This window comes from Arvicola amphibius, chromosome 2 (genome assembly GCF_903992535.2).
Source record: "Arvicola amphibius chromosome 2, mArvAmp1.2, whole genome shotgun sequence".
NCBI lineage: Eukaryota > Metazoa > Chordata > Mammalia > Rodentia > Cricetidae > Arvicola > Arvicola amphibius.
Window position 1 is genome coordinate 185,577,895 of NC_052048.2, and position 14,125 is coordinate 185,592,019.

A 14,125-nucleotide genomic window follows, 5' to 3' on the forward strand; every position below is an offset into this window, starting at 1 on the left:
TTGATTTGGTTTATTGTTTGTAAGGGAGGGAGAGGGTGGGAGAAATTGAGGGGGAGGGGTGGGTTTTGGGAAAATAGCATGCACTGTATATAATGTCAGATACCACTTTAGGCCAAGGTTTTATGTGCTACTAATAAAATCTATATCAGGTCATAGGATCATAATTCAATATTGGGTATTGGAGTGGGGCTCATTTTCCTTCACAGCAGATTGAAGGGAATTTTGAGAGCAATATTGGATACATTTGAATGGGAACCCTGGTTTTAGAAGAGACCTTTCTTTCTATTTCCCCCTGTGAAACTGATGCTTCAGTATCACCTTATGTTCAGTTTCTAACTAGAGAATTAAGTAGCATGCATTTCAGTTTTATTGTATACTTGTGACCCAGCTGTTTTCAAGTTTTACAATTTATAACACCCAAGAAGGGATTGTACAAAAGAAGGCAATGAAGTTGTAATTCTGAAGATGTTTGGTGGACATTATTAATAGAACTTTTGGTGCTTCTATTCAAATGAAAAATTTGTGACACCCAAAATTTTAAATCAGAATCCTCACTGGATGTGGTGTTACATGACTATATATAATTCCAGAATTTTGGAGGTAGAGGCAGGAGCATCAGAATTGTAATAATTTTTTATCTATATAATTATTTTAGTTGAGCTACATGAGACTCTGACTTAAGCATAAAAAGCCTAATTCCTCATTCTAAAATCTTGCATTGTGGTTATACGTAATTTAATTTAAGCTTAGTTAATTTTTGTGGAGGCCATGGGCCAGACAGACATGTTTTTATAGGTAAAATAATTTGTTTTTGTTATTAACTATACTTGATCTAATCACTGCCTCATAAAAAAATTTTTTTCTTCCAAGGAAGGGTTTGGGGTCTCTGTATAACCATGGCCTTACTGGAACTTTCTCTGTATACCAGACTGATGTTGCTGAGATTTGCCTGTCTCTGCCTAAATACATATTGAAGAAAGATCTTAAGAACCAAATTTCACCTTCCCAAAATTGTACCCTTGGCTCCAATTTGTATTCCCAGACATACTCTGCTATTTGCCAAAGCTGACTATGGTTTACTTACTGTTCCCCAAACCTTCAAGCCCTTGTAAACTTTGTCAAAGATACTATTCTGATCTGGAATGTTCCTCTTTCCTCTTAAGTCTTGCGTTTAGATTTTGGCTTCTACTTACTCCCTGAAGCCTTTCCCAGTTTCTCCAACCTTTACATGGTAGTTCTAGTATGTTCAAAATATCCCTGTGACACTTGAATCATGTTATTTTGTGTTATTGTTACTTATTTTCTATTTCTCTAGTGAAAATGTGGGCTCTGGAACTCCATTTTGTAGCACAGAGGATAGAGTAACTAATAGGCTTGATTCAATGATTAGGATCTAGCTAGTATCATTGTGACAGGATAGTTTCCCCCATAATTTATTATTAGATTTAAACATGTGAAGATTTATTGGGAGAATTAAGTCATATTTTATTGTATGATTCAATGACCAGGAAACACAAACATAAAGCATGTTAAATTGATAAAATCCTGTATTGTAAGGATCTTTTGTCATTCCCTTTGTAGTCTTATTTTTTTTCCCTTTATTTTTTCTCTTAAGTGGTTTGTTTTTTACCTAGTTTCTTTTGAAAAACATGGTTTGGGCCAGATGTTGTGACAAAGATAAAAATACAAGCATTTCTGTTTTAAAATTGTGTAGTTAAATTATACTATGTCATAAGCCCAAATTTATTCAAATGCTGCATGACTTTGTATTTTTGTAGCCAAATTGTTTGAAAATATTAGCCATAAAGTCCTAAGTAGAACTTTTAAAATATCAATAGAAAGATCCTCATTTACATTTCCTTCTCAGAGTATTGTTTTATTTTGAACTGTTAGTTTTATTATTTTAGTAAAAAGATTTTTATAATGGCTAATATTTGAAAGCTATATTTGATATTTTTTTCTACAGTTACCAAGTGTTAATGGAATACCTGATTACTTGTAATGGAATATTTTAGATGCTTTTTTGGCATTTATAGAAATTGATTTCTTTATTTTAAAGCTCACCAGGGCTACTGTTACTATGTTTATATATTTGTAATTGTTCATGTTTTTCTGATAGTGTTCTTCAGGGCATGTATCCCTTGTTAATACACCTAATGTGATTTCTTAAGCAAAAATGGGCACCCTGTTAAATAAGACGTTTGATTAATAAAACATCTGTAAATTTTAACTTAGTCTAAGACCTCATTTTTACCCCTTGTACCCAGGAGTCATGTTTGGCAATAGACTGAACTGCCACTGCTGTTTCATTGCCAGAGCTTAGATAGTGTAGTGGGTGAGTCCTAGTAAGTCCCCCACCCTTAGACGTTTATTACTTTAAAAATTCTTAACATAATCACAGTAGAGTTTTAAGCAAAGCCTTTCTAGGATCAAAAAGCTTCTATTATAGTTTTAGCTTTCTCATGTGAGCTTGTGGTGTTTGGTTCTCGAATGAGCTTGAGGCACTCAACTTGTCTTCCTTGAAACATACTTTGAAAGAAACATTTCTCATGTAACCCAAGGTCCACTTGTAGAGTTCCAGTCTTGGGCTTTAGCTATCTTCAGTAATGTTTTTTTTTTTTTTTTTTTTTTCTGGGCTTATACTTGTTAAGTCAGTATTGTAGAAACAAAACAGAAAATGAACACTCTGATTTTGTTCACTTTTGTTTTCATATACAAGAATCTTTACAGTCAACATGTACTTCTAGGTGCTGTATTGAAATTGCTGGCAGAGTCTATTCTATACAAACTGAACAATCTGGCCCCTTGTTTTATTTGTAAAGGTTCAATGTATCTATGCCTGCCTACTTCAATCTGCAAGGGAGTTTCAGAAAGGCCCCGCATTCGCCGAGCCGTGAGTTATCACTAACTTTTCAGATGTGTTAATGAATGTGGAACAGCAGCTGTGTTTAAAAGGAAATAAAAGTCCATCAAAGTAATATATTATAGTAGCAGGCTTGAACACTAAATAGATTATTCCAAATTGTGTCACAAATAACATACTCGAGATTAGCCTCAGAAAACCTATTGTTGAAATGCTCTGAAGCTATGATTTTAGCAAATTATCTTTCTTAAAAATGTATGTGTCCTAGTTGCAAATCAGAATGTTCTTTACATCTTCTTAACCAAGCTAAAACAATCTGAACAAAATCTTACCCCATAGTGTTTAGTTGACTTTTAAGTTAAGCTCTTCAATATAAGACCACTTAAAGGGGGTAAAGTTTGAACAGTTTTTTTGTTTGGTATTCACATATGAAAATACAGAACTTAATTTAAGAATTGCTTCCTAGTTGCAATGTTTGGAGTACTTTAGGTATCATGTGAACTGCAGAGGTATTTACAATCTCTCTTGGTTTGTTTCAACAGTTTTCGCTTCAGTAATTCACCAGTAGGTTTTCATTTATCAGTGATACCAATTTAAGGCTAAACCACATTCTTTAGGGCTTATCATTCTACATAAAGGAAACGACCCTGTGAGTTTTTCTTTTATTTCTTCAAAGATTCTAAGCAAAAAAAAAAAAGTTGTAACTAACATTTGTATTTTGTACTCTAGCTAGTTACCTTTCCTTTTCTTAGACTCTTTAAGGTTTTGAGTAAATAGCTATACTTGATAAGCAGGTTGGTTGCTTCTGTTTAGGAGTTGTGTTCTTTTATGTGAGCACAGAATGTATTTTATTTTGCCTGGTTTGGCAATGTAGCACAGACCACATAAAACGTGGAATATGGAATCTTTAGAGGTATTAAAGTTAACATTTCATTTAGGCAATGTGCCTTTGTTTGACTGGTGTGTAAGTCCTTCTTCCAGGTTTGTACACTCTTAAACACCTTATTCTACCCTCTAACTCCTCCCAGCAGCAAAAGGGAGACACTTCAACTGGAACAAAATAGTGGAAGAAATGGCGTCTGGGGTTCAGTGGGGATTCGCAGTGTGTATGCAATGTTTGCAAGATTATTTTTTTATGTTTTTCAATTAATGTAAATAATTACAAAATAAATTAGTGTTTACTGTCAAGAGACCATTGTATACCAGTAGAAACTCTTGCTGGGTCTGCTGCAAGTTGCTTAACCTATTGGGGCCTCATTTTTTTCATCTGCAATATAAAGGAGTTGGACTTGATAACCTATAAGTAAAGTCCATTCCTGCTCTAAAATTCTATGCTTTTCTGAAGTACTTTTATTTAACAGAATGCTTTGCTTTTCCACTTTGACTATTTGAATTACATTTGCAGTACATATACTGCAATTGCATGTTGTCTAAAATAGTTTTTCTATAGGATGGCATATAAAAAACTAATCCCTCCTGGGTTGATTTATAAGTGTCTGTAAGTAGATAGTCAGACACCAAAAGCTAGTAATAACTAGGACTTTCAGAATATAAACACTGTTTGTCTAACCTTGAGTATTATTAACTTTCCTATATTACAGGAGATACTACTCGACAACGAATCAAATTCAGCGATGACAGAGTATGCAAGAGCCACCTTCTCAACTGTTGTCCCCATGATGTCCTTTCTGGAACTGTACGTGGTTAAGTTGTTTTATTACTTACTAGTGTGCTACAAAAATGAAGTTCTTGGTAAACTCTTAATTTTTGTCAAATTACTTTTTTTTTAACAGTGTTAGAAAAGATTTGCATCCCTTTCATTGCTTGTTTATTCCCACTGATAATTTAATTTCAATAATGGGTCTCCTTACAGAAGTAGTTGTCTTTTCCATTTTTCCCCACCGTTCTTCTACTGGTTTTGTTATTCTTGTTTTCTCTTTTCTTCTGGTCTTAGAGATGAACGTAGAACCTTGCACATTCTAAGTACATACTTAGCCACTGAGGCACATCCCAGGTTCTCTGCTATTTTGTTGTGGTGATGGTGGTGGTTGGTTGTTTTTTGTTTGTATTTTGGTTTTTCTAAACAGGGTTTCTCCATATAGTCCTGGCTGTCCCCAAACTCTTTCTGTATACCAGACTGGCCTCAAACTCAGAAATCCACCTATCTCTACCTCCTGAGTGCTGGTATTAAAGGCATGCCACCACTGCTCGACTGTTTTGGTTGTTGTTTTTTTGTTTGTTTGTTTTTTGGTTTTTCGAGACAGGGTTTCCTCTGTAGCTTTGTAGCCTGTCCTGGAACTAGCTCTTGTAGACCAGGTAGGCCTCGAACTCACAGAGATCCACTTGCTTCTGCCTCCTGAGTGCTGGGATTAAAGTCGTGCGCCACCACCGCCTGGCTGTTTTTGGTTTTTTGAGGCAGTGTCTGATGTTTCAAACTGGTAACCTTGAACTTTTGACCTTCATCCTCCCAAGTTCTTGAATCATAGATGTGTATCAGAAAGCTAGGCCAACAATGGATTTTTTTGGTTTGTTTGTATTTTTTCTTCCCCTTTTATTTATTTACTTATTTTTTATCTAAAATGGGCATATTAGATTGGTTCCCCTATGGAGTTGGGATTTAGAATACTTTCAGTGCCACTTCCTCCTGAATTAGCATCCTTCTATAAGCCTTGCTTTTCTTTCTGCCTTTAGGCTGACAGAGAGGACAGTGTGACAGCCAACACAAGGCTATTTATTGTTTGTGCAGGGCTGAAGACCTGTGTGATGTTATGGCATTCTGAGTATTTCACACCCATTAAGTAGGAATTGGGATTCTGTATCAGGTGCTTTTTCTTATTTCCTCTTCTCTTCTGAAGAGGGGTGAAGAAAATCTTTTACAAGAGGCATATTCTCATAGGGAGGTGGTAACTGTCTCTTGGAAAGCATGCCCCCCCCCTTTAAATGGTACAGGGGATCTTTAACTTCTGAATTTGATTGAAATTACAATGAGTAATTTCCCTTCACAGATACATTTGTTGATGGAGAACTGTAAGGGGTTAAATCTTGACTTCATTTTATTTCTCATTTGCCAGAAATATCTAGAATAAAGAAAGGATTTCCAGATTACTCTTTCATAAGCAGTGAGTAAGTACTCTTAGGCACGGATACCCAAATGAATGTTTTTTTTTTTTTTTTTTTTTTTAAGTGAGATTAAGGATATCCTCCAAACATAAAAATATCAAGACATGTGCAATAGGAACATCTTTGTCATTTCTTAGTGGGAAATGCAGTTGAAACTATTATGTGCCTAAGTCTGGTATGGTGATCTAAATGTGGAATTCAACACATTGCCAGCCTGAAGACTGAATCTGAAGTTTGACGCCAACAGAGCTACTGAGTGAGACCTTGTCTCAAAAGAGTCTGTAAAAAGTTTTAAGTATAATAGAACATAGTAAGAAATTTAGTTTGTGGGCAAGTTCAATTCTTGAATTAGGACTGTGACAAATATTAACAGGTAATAAAATGATTCTGTAATTTTTCTGTAAGTACTTCCACTTTAAATTTTATTTTGTTTATAATCCTAACTTTAGGGATTAAAGGCATGCACTACTGCATAGCTTTTTAAATATTTTTTATTAATCCATTTGTAATCTATGACAAATCTCTCATTTGTAGAATACTGTTATTGTCCACATTTAAATCATTTATATTATGTGTAGGAGTGTTTTGCCTGCATTATATCTGTTCACTATGTGTGTTCCTGGTACATGGGAGACCAGAAGAAGGTATTGGATACTCTGGGATTGAAGTTCTAGGCGGCTCGGTGAACGGCCTTTTATGTTTGGGTACTTAAACCCTGGTCCTCTGGAAGAGCAACCAGTGCTCTTAATTGCTGAGCCATCTCTTCAGCCCCACAGTTAGTGTTGTAGGAAATTCGATGATTAATTTATTTCTATTTTATTAGGAGTGCACGTGTATGTTTTAGGTTGTGTTTGCACACGTGTTCACTCAAATATGGAAGACAAAAGAGAACATTGGATGTACTCCTCAGAAGCACCCCTCACCTGCTTTGTGATAGGATCCTGGCCTGGAGTTTACTGATAAGGCTAAACTTGCTGGCCAGCGAGTTCCAGGAATCCCTGTGCTTTGATGTCCTCAGCACTGAGATTACCATGTCTGCCATTTTACATGGGTGTTAGGCGTGCTGTCTAGTTTTATGTCAGTTTCACATAGCTGAGGTCATCGGGAGAGAAGAAAGCCTCAATTGGGAAAAAGAGTCAAGTGAATTCTGTCCCTCCAAGTTGTTTTTGGTCATGGTGTTTTATCACAGCAATAGCAACCCTAAGATACTGGGGCTCATACTCAGGTCTTTGTGCTTGTAAAAGAAGTACTTTACCAACTACAAAAAGACTATTGAGTGGATGAATTATCACCACTGATAAGTGTAGAAAATAAAAGCAACAAAATTATTTTTCTTCCTTTTTCTTTTTTTTTAATAAAAAAAAAAAGGACAGGATATTATGTAGCATTGCCCGACTTTGAATTGGTTCTGTAGCCATTGGTGACCTTGAACTTCAGATCATCCTGCCTTCACCCACCAAGTGCGGGGTTACAGATTATATCCTAGCACATCTCCCTTTAAATTTCTATGTATATAGACAGTGTAATTTTTAGAGTTTTTCCTGGAACTTGCTCTGTAGACCAGGCTGGCCTCAAAACTCAGAGATTCGCCTCCTGATCTACCTCCTGAGTGCTGGGATTAAAGGTGTGTACCCCCACTGCCTGGTCATTGCATGCATTTTATGTGTGAGTGCTTTGTCTGCATGTATGTATGTTTGTGCACCACATGAGAGTCTGGTTCCAGTATTGGATTCCCTAGAACTGGAGTTCAGGTAGTTGTAGGCCACCATGTGGGTGCTGGAAACCAGACATTTCCTCTGCAAGAATAAGTACTCTTAACCACTGAACCATCTCTTCAGCCACAGACACACCCTTTTAAACATTCTTGAATGTCCAAAATTCATTGTGTATGCTTGCATGATGTATGTGTTCATGTTACTGCATATATATAGAGTCAGAGAACAGCTTGGAGGAGTCAATTTTTTCTTCTACTGTATGGATTACAGATGGTTAGGAGCTGCCTCCCATATGGGTGCTAGGAATCTAACTTGGGTACTCTGGAAGAGCAACCAGTGCTCTTAATTACTTAGCTGTCTTTCCACGCCCTTTCAGTATTTCCCCCCTCCAAGACAGGGTTTCTCCGTATAGTTTTGGCTGTCCTCAGGCTAGGCTTGAACTCAGAGATCCATCTGTCTCTACCTTTCAAGTGCTGAGATTAAAGGCCAGCTCTTCCTTGCCTCACCCATTTTGTCTTTTTGAGACAGGGCTTTGCTGGGTTTTTTTTCCTGTTTTTTTTGTTTGTTTGTTTGTTTGTTTGTTTTTTTTGTTTTTTTTTTTGTTTTTTTTTTTTGGTTGGTTGGGTTGTTGGGTTTTTGAGACAGTTTTTCCTGTGGCTTTGGAGCCTGTCCTGAAACTAGCTCTTGTAGATCAGGCTGCTCTCAAATTCACAGAGATCCGCCTGCGTCTGCCTGGGATTAAAGGCCTGCGCCACAACCACCTGGCGAGACAGGGCTTTTCTATGTAGCCCTGGCTGTCTTTGAACTCATAGGAATGCTGAGATTAAAGGAGTGTGCCATCACTGACTAGCCAATTTTTTTTTAAGATTTATTATGTATACGACATTCTGCCTCCATGTATGCCCACACGCCAGAAGAGGGCGCCAGATACCATTACAGATGGGTGTGAGCCACCATGTGGTTGCTGGGAATTGAACTCAAGACTTCTGGGAGAGCAGCCAGTGTTCTTAACCACCAAGCCATATCTCCAGCCCCTGTTTTGTTTTTTTTTTTTTGAGACAAAGTTTCTCTTGTAGCTTTGGTGCCTGTCCTGGAACTAGCTCTTGTAGACCACCACCACCACCACCTGGCTCATTAATTTTAAGATTTAATTATTATGTATACAGTGTTCTGCCTGCATGTATACCTCCATGGCCAAAGAGGGCACCAGAACTCATTATAGATGGTTGTGAGCCATCATGTGGTTGTTGGAAATTGAATTTAGGACCTCTGGGGGAGAGCAACCAATACTCTTTAACCTCTAAGCCATCTCTCCAGCCCAATAATTTCTTTCTTTCTTTCTCTCTGTCTCTGTCTCTCTTTCTCTCTCTCTCTCTCAGATTTATTTATTATGTATATAGTGTTCTATTATGTATATTCTATTATATATATAAAGTCTGTGCATGCAGGCCAGGGCACCAGCTCTTTTTACAGATGGTTGTGAGCCACCATGTGGTTGCTGGGAATTGAACTTAGGACCTCTGAAAGAACAGTAAGTGCTCTTAAGCTCTGAGCCATCTCTCCAGCCCCTCTTGCCTCTTTTTTTGCCTGTGTAAATCATCTGTACTTTTCCTGCAAACATACCTCATACATACCAATATTTGATAGAAATAACCTTTTATGAGTTGCTTTGAAAAACATGGTGGCACTAGAAAGTTATGAGCCAAAAAAATGCATTTTTATGCATCAATACTTAATATTGCATAATAAGATCCTGAGCACCTGTTAAGTGGTGGCACATTACAGGTCTCAGGTTTATTAACAGTGATCAAAACTGATGAATTTATCATCTCAATTTGGTCAGTATACACAGGTAACATTGATAGCTTCATTGTTCTTTTATAAACATCTTAGTACACATAAATCCGGAAGTACTTCAGAGAAAAGAATTTTTCAGGATCAAGTAATTGGTAAGAGATTAGTAGATTTTTGTTTTATGCAATTATTTCAGTGCCCAATATATTTTTATATAATATCCATGGTTTTCTCCATTTACAAGTGTGTGTTTTGATAAATAGCATTTTATTGTTTAAATTGTTTTGACATTTAATTAATTTATTTTTTGAGACAGGGTCTCTTTTAATGTAGTCTTGAGTGTCCTGGAATTCACTATGTAGACCAGGTCAGCTTTGAACTCACAGGGATCCTTCTGTTTCTGCCTGCCCAGTGCTTGGATTAAAGATGTGTACTACTATGCCCTATGCCCAGCTGTGTGTGTGTGTGTGTGTGTGTGTGTGTGTACGTGTGTACACATACGTACGTGCCTGCCTGCCTCCCTCTCTACCTACCTCCCTAACTAAATGTTGTGATACACACACATACAGTGGCTTTTTTGAGGCAGGGTTTCTCTCTGTAGCCCTGGTGTGTTAGAACTCACTCTGTAGACTAGGCTGGCCTCAAGTTTGCAGAGATTGCCTACTTTTGCTTCCTGAGTGCTAGAATTAAAGGCAGGTTGCCACCAACATGTGATATAATTTTGTATTTTTATCCACTGATTATTAGTATATTAATATCGGTAATTGTTTTGTTTGTTTTTAGTTTTGGTATACAATATGACAGTAAAATATGTTTGTGTATTCCAGTAGTTATAATTGGATCTGTGTATGTGTAGTTACATGTTCTGTCAAACTCAGGTAGTGAGGTGCTTAAAATTTTTTGTTTTTTGAGATAGGGTTTTTCTGCATAGACCTGACTGTCCGGGAACTTGCTCTGTAAACCAGACTGGCCTTGAACTATTTCTGCCTCTTCTTCCTTTTAAGGCATTGGCCACCATTGACCTCAGAGAGGCTCTTAAAAATATTTCTATTTTCTAAACCAGAAAATGGCATTTTAAAGCTTATATCCTTGTACTTTTGTGCATGTTTCATTCTTTATGTTCTTGGGATTGCTTATTCAAACCAGGTTTGTGTAATTATGATTTGGACAACATGGGGAGTACAAAACATGGTCTGTAGAGATGAACAGAAATAGACTATTTTTCTTAGGAATCTTAGAGTCCTTTTGAAATGATAACATTGATTTTTCAGAAATTAAAAAGTTAAAAGCACTTAACCGAATCTACTCTATTAAACAGAAAAACTGTAGAATGTGTGGAATTTTAAAGAAGTGTTATTAGGATCAGAGATTTGGACAAGCTTCTTGAAGAAACAAGTTTATAATGGGGAAAATAAACTGTAGAGCTGAAGTTTTGCAACTTATAACTTGAATATCTTAATTACAAAACCTGGAATAAACCTATTGGAAAATTATAAGAAGCAAATTATTCATTAATTTTTAAGGAAACTCTTCTGGTCATTTGAAATCAGTGAACAAAACATTTTATTTTGTTTTATTAACTTATTTATAAAGAGAAGTACCACCACCAGCAGCCAATGTTGGATCATTTGGTGTTGGAAGCAGTAGTACTTCATTAAGTGTAATGTGAGGATGGATCTTAAGAGTAGCAGAGGCGCTGGAGAATTGTTTCCTATTCCTTGTGTTTCTATCGTGGTTTTTTTCTCTAGTGACTTTGTACTGGTTAGGAGACTAGGGTCATGGAAATTGTTAGCCAACGTATGATTTCCCTTGGATTGACATTTACAATGGCAGGTAGTTTTGGGAGTTTCCTTTTGGGCTTGTTTGCTTTTTTTCATGCCATGTCAAAGCAGATATTCAGTCATGGTGGTGTGGGAAGAGAGAACAGATGACTGCCTGGTTTCTAGAACTCAAAGACCCTGTTTTGTAATTCCAGAAATGTTCCACTATGTGAAATTGTAATATTACTACAATTCTGTTCCTTCATCCTGTCTCTTCCCTTCCTCCCCTCACCCTATTTTTAAGTTTCATTTTTATTTAATGGGTATTTTGTCTGCATGCCCAAAAAGCCACTGTACCATCTCTCCAGCCCCAGACTCATGAGATGATACCTGGTGCCATAACCCAGCATTGCTTCCCTTTCTTTGGGTCCAGTATAAATTCATTCTCATGAGAAACTTTTTTTGGGGTCACGAGATGGCTCAGTGACAATATGTGAGTCAATCAATCCAGGATTGGTGGAAGGAGAGAATCCCATATGTGATTCTCTACCCTCCACATACGTACCATGGCAAGTGGTCTTTTTCTGGCATCCTCATTGCAAAAAGCCTCTCATGTAGTATATTGGTATTATTAAGACTCATAGTTGTTTTTCATAGCCTTTCTTTTGGTTCATTTTTCTGAGAGATGGTCTCATGTATGAGGCCAGGCTAATCTTATACTTACTGTGTCACTACTTCTGACTTTGAACTTCCAATGCTCCTGCCTCTGTCTACAGATACTGATAATGCAGGTCTGTACCACTGCATCCAGTTCACGGAGAGCTAAGGGATTGAACCTGGAACTTTGTAACAGATAAACACTCAGCAACCAAGTTAACTCCCCAGCCCTAATTGTCTGATTTATATTTTGAAGGTCCATTAAATGAACATAGGAACTATAGGACTTAACATATACTCTGAAGAGAACTGTGATACTGATGAAATTTTATAATACATGTTTTCAGTGAAATGTCTTCTTTTTTATCCTAGAGAATGGATCTTGGAGAATGCCTGAAAGTCCACGACCTGGCTTTAAGAGCAGATTATGAAATTGCATCCAAAGAACAGGACTTTTTCTTTGAACTTGATGTATGTGATTTTGCTTTCATGTTACATTGTCTCTTGCAGTAAAAATATTTTGAACTGAATTAATGTCTCTTAGGAGGAAAGACTTAGGAAGATCTCTTTGTGATTAGATGACAGCTACTAGATGAATAAGATAACTGCACTCCCTTGACCCCCATGTGCTCAAACTCACCTCAAATTTAGAGTGATTGATTGCCTCTACCTCCCAAGTGCTAGGATTAGACATGTGTTACCATGCCTAGGTTAAAAAGATACTGTTTTTTTTTTAATCAGTTTATTTTTCCCAACAAAAGTAAAAATGTTTAAGAAAATAGTTGTTTCATCAAATCTAAGCCACCCATTTTTGTTGTATTTAAAGTCTTTGTAATGAAGTCATCTACTGAATTTTTCCATTATTAGATACTTTTACTGTATTAATAGATCACTAACTAGATGTCTCCAGTTCTGGGATGAAATTCAGGGCCCTATTCACAGTAGGCAAGCACTATATATCGCCAGGCTACACCTGCAGCCTAGGAACCATATTTTTAGTGTAAAATAATAAAAGAAATAGAAAATACTGCTTAGGCATCAGAGGTACAAATGTGATTTAATATTGTTATATAGAAGCATTTCATGTATAAAAATAGAGAAATTTGAGGCTAAAGACATTGCATGGCAGAGAACCCAAGTACAACTTCCATCACTCACATTTTGGCTCACAAAGCATAATTCCAGTTTTAGGAGATCTAATGCCCTCATCCTGATGTTTACAGATACAATGTGTACACATGGTTCACATAGATACATGCAGACAGAGCACTCATTTGAGATAAATAGTTTAAAAAATAAAAATAGTGAAACTAAATTATACAAGATATTTTAAAGAACACAACACCTTTCAAACTTTTTGCATTTTTATGAAATACATGCACATAAGACAAAATAATACATTAGGTAATTTTATTTAGTTGAAAATAGCGGTAAACAGGTCCTTGTGACTTTTTTGAACATCTAAACTTTTTCTTATAGACATGAGAATTATTTATAAAATACATTTAATACATTTTGGGCATAATATACAAGAGATTGTTACTGTTGAACGTTGTGGTTGGATAATGAGGTTATTTTCAGTCTTTCTGCATTACTGGTGAAAATTATACCTGAGCCAAAAGGTAATTTCATAGATAATGCTTAATTGCTCATTGTGACAGTATTAGCTGTTTATTTTTGAGTAATACATTAGACTTTCCCTAGGTGGGCTACACAGTGTTGTTATACTGTCTAAATACTGCTTATAATGCCAGTTTGAAAGATCTTTTCTGGTTTGACCCAAAAATAGTTCTCACCTATGGTTTCGTCTCTGCTATATATTTTTAAGTTTTAGGTTTATTTTATGTGTATGAATGCTGTGCTTGCGTGAGTGCACCACGCACATACATGATATCTGTGGAGGCTGGGATTGGAGTTCCAGATAGCTGTGAGACACATGTGAATGTTGGGAACTAAACCGAGGTCTTCTACAAGAAAAGCAAGTGCTCTTGACTGCTGACCTGTCTGTTCCAGCCCCCATGAGTGATTCATTTTGTATACTTAAATCCTTTGTACATCTTGGATTTATTTTGCTGTAAGAAACAGGTAGCCGAGGCTGGAGAGGTGGCTCAGAGGTCAAGAGCACTCTGGTCTTCCAGAGATCCTGAGTTCAATTCCCAACAACCACATGGTGGCTCACAACCATCTGTAATGAGATCTGGTGCCTTCTTCTGGCC

At 36.7% G+C, this 14,125-nt stretch overlaps 1 protein-coding gene across 17 annotated transcripts in view; it reads left to right on the forward strand.

Moving 5' to 3' along the window:
* LOC119807772 (putative RNA-binding protein Luc7-like 2) overlaps nucleotides 1–14,125 on the forward strand; it is a 54,026-nt gene that overhangs the window by 15,379 nt on the left and 24,522 nt on the right. For 8 of the 17 annotated variants that reach the window (XM_038319905.1, XM_038319906.1, XM_038319908.1 and 5 more), the window contains 3 exons: nucleotides 2,823–2,893; nucleotides 4,465–4,559; nucleotides 12,282–12,380. In XM_038319905.1, the coding sequence (XP_038175833.1) occupies nucleotides 2,823–2,893; nucleotides 4,465–4,559; nucleotides 12,282–12,380 (265 nt within the window). Of the gene's footprint in view, nucleotides 1–77; nucleotides 3,970–4,464; nucleotides 4,560–12,281; nucleotides 12,381–14,125 lie in introns of those variants that run through there. The other 9 variants (XM_038319907.1, XM_038319917.1, XM_038319919.1 and 6 more) reach the window with 2 other exon arrangements.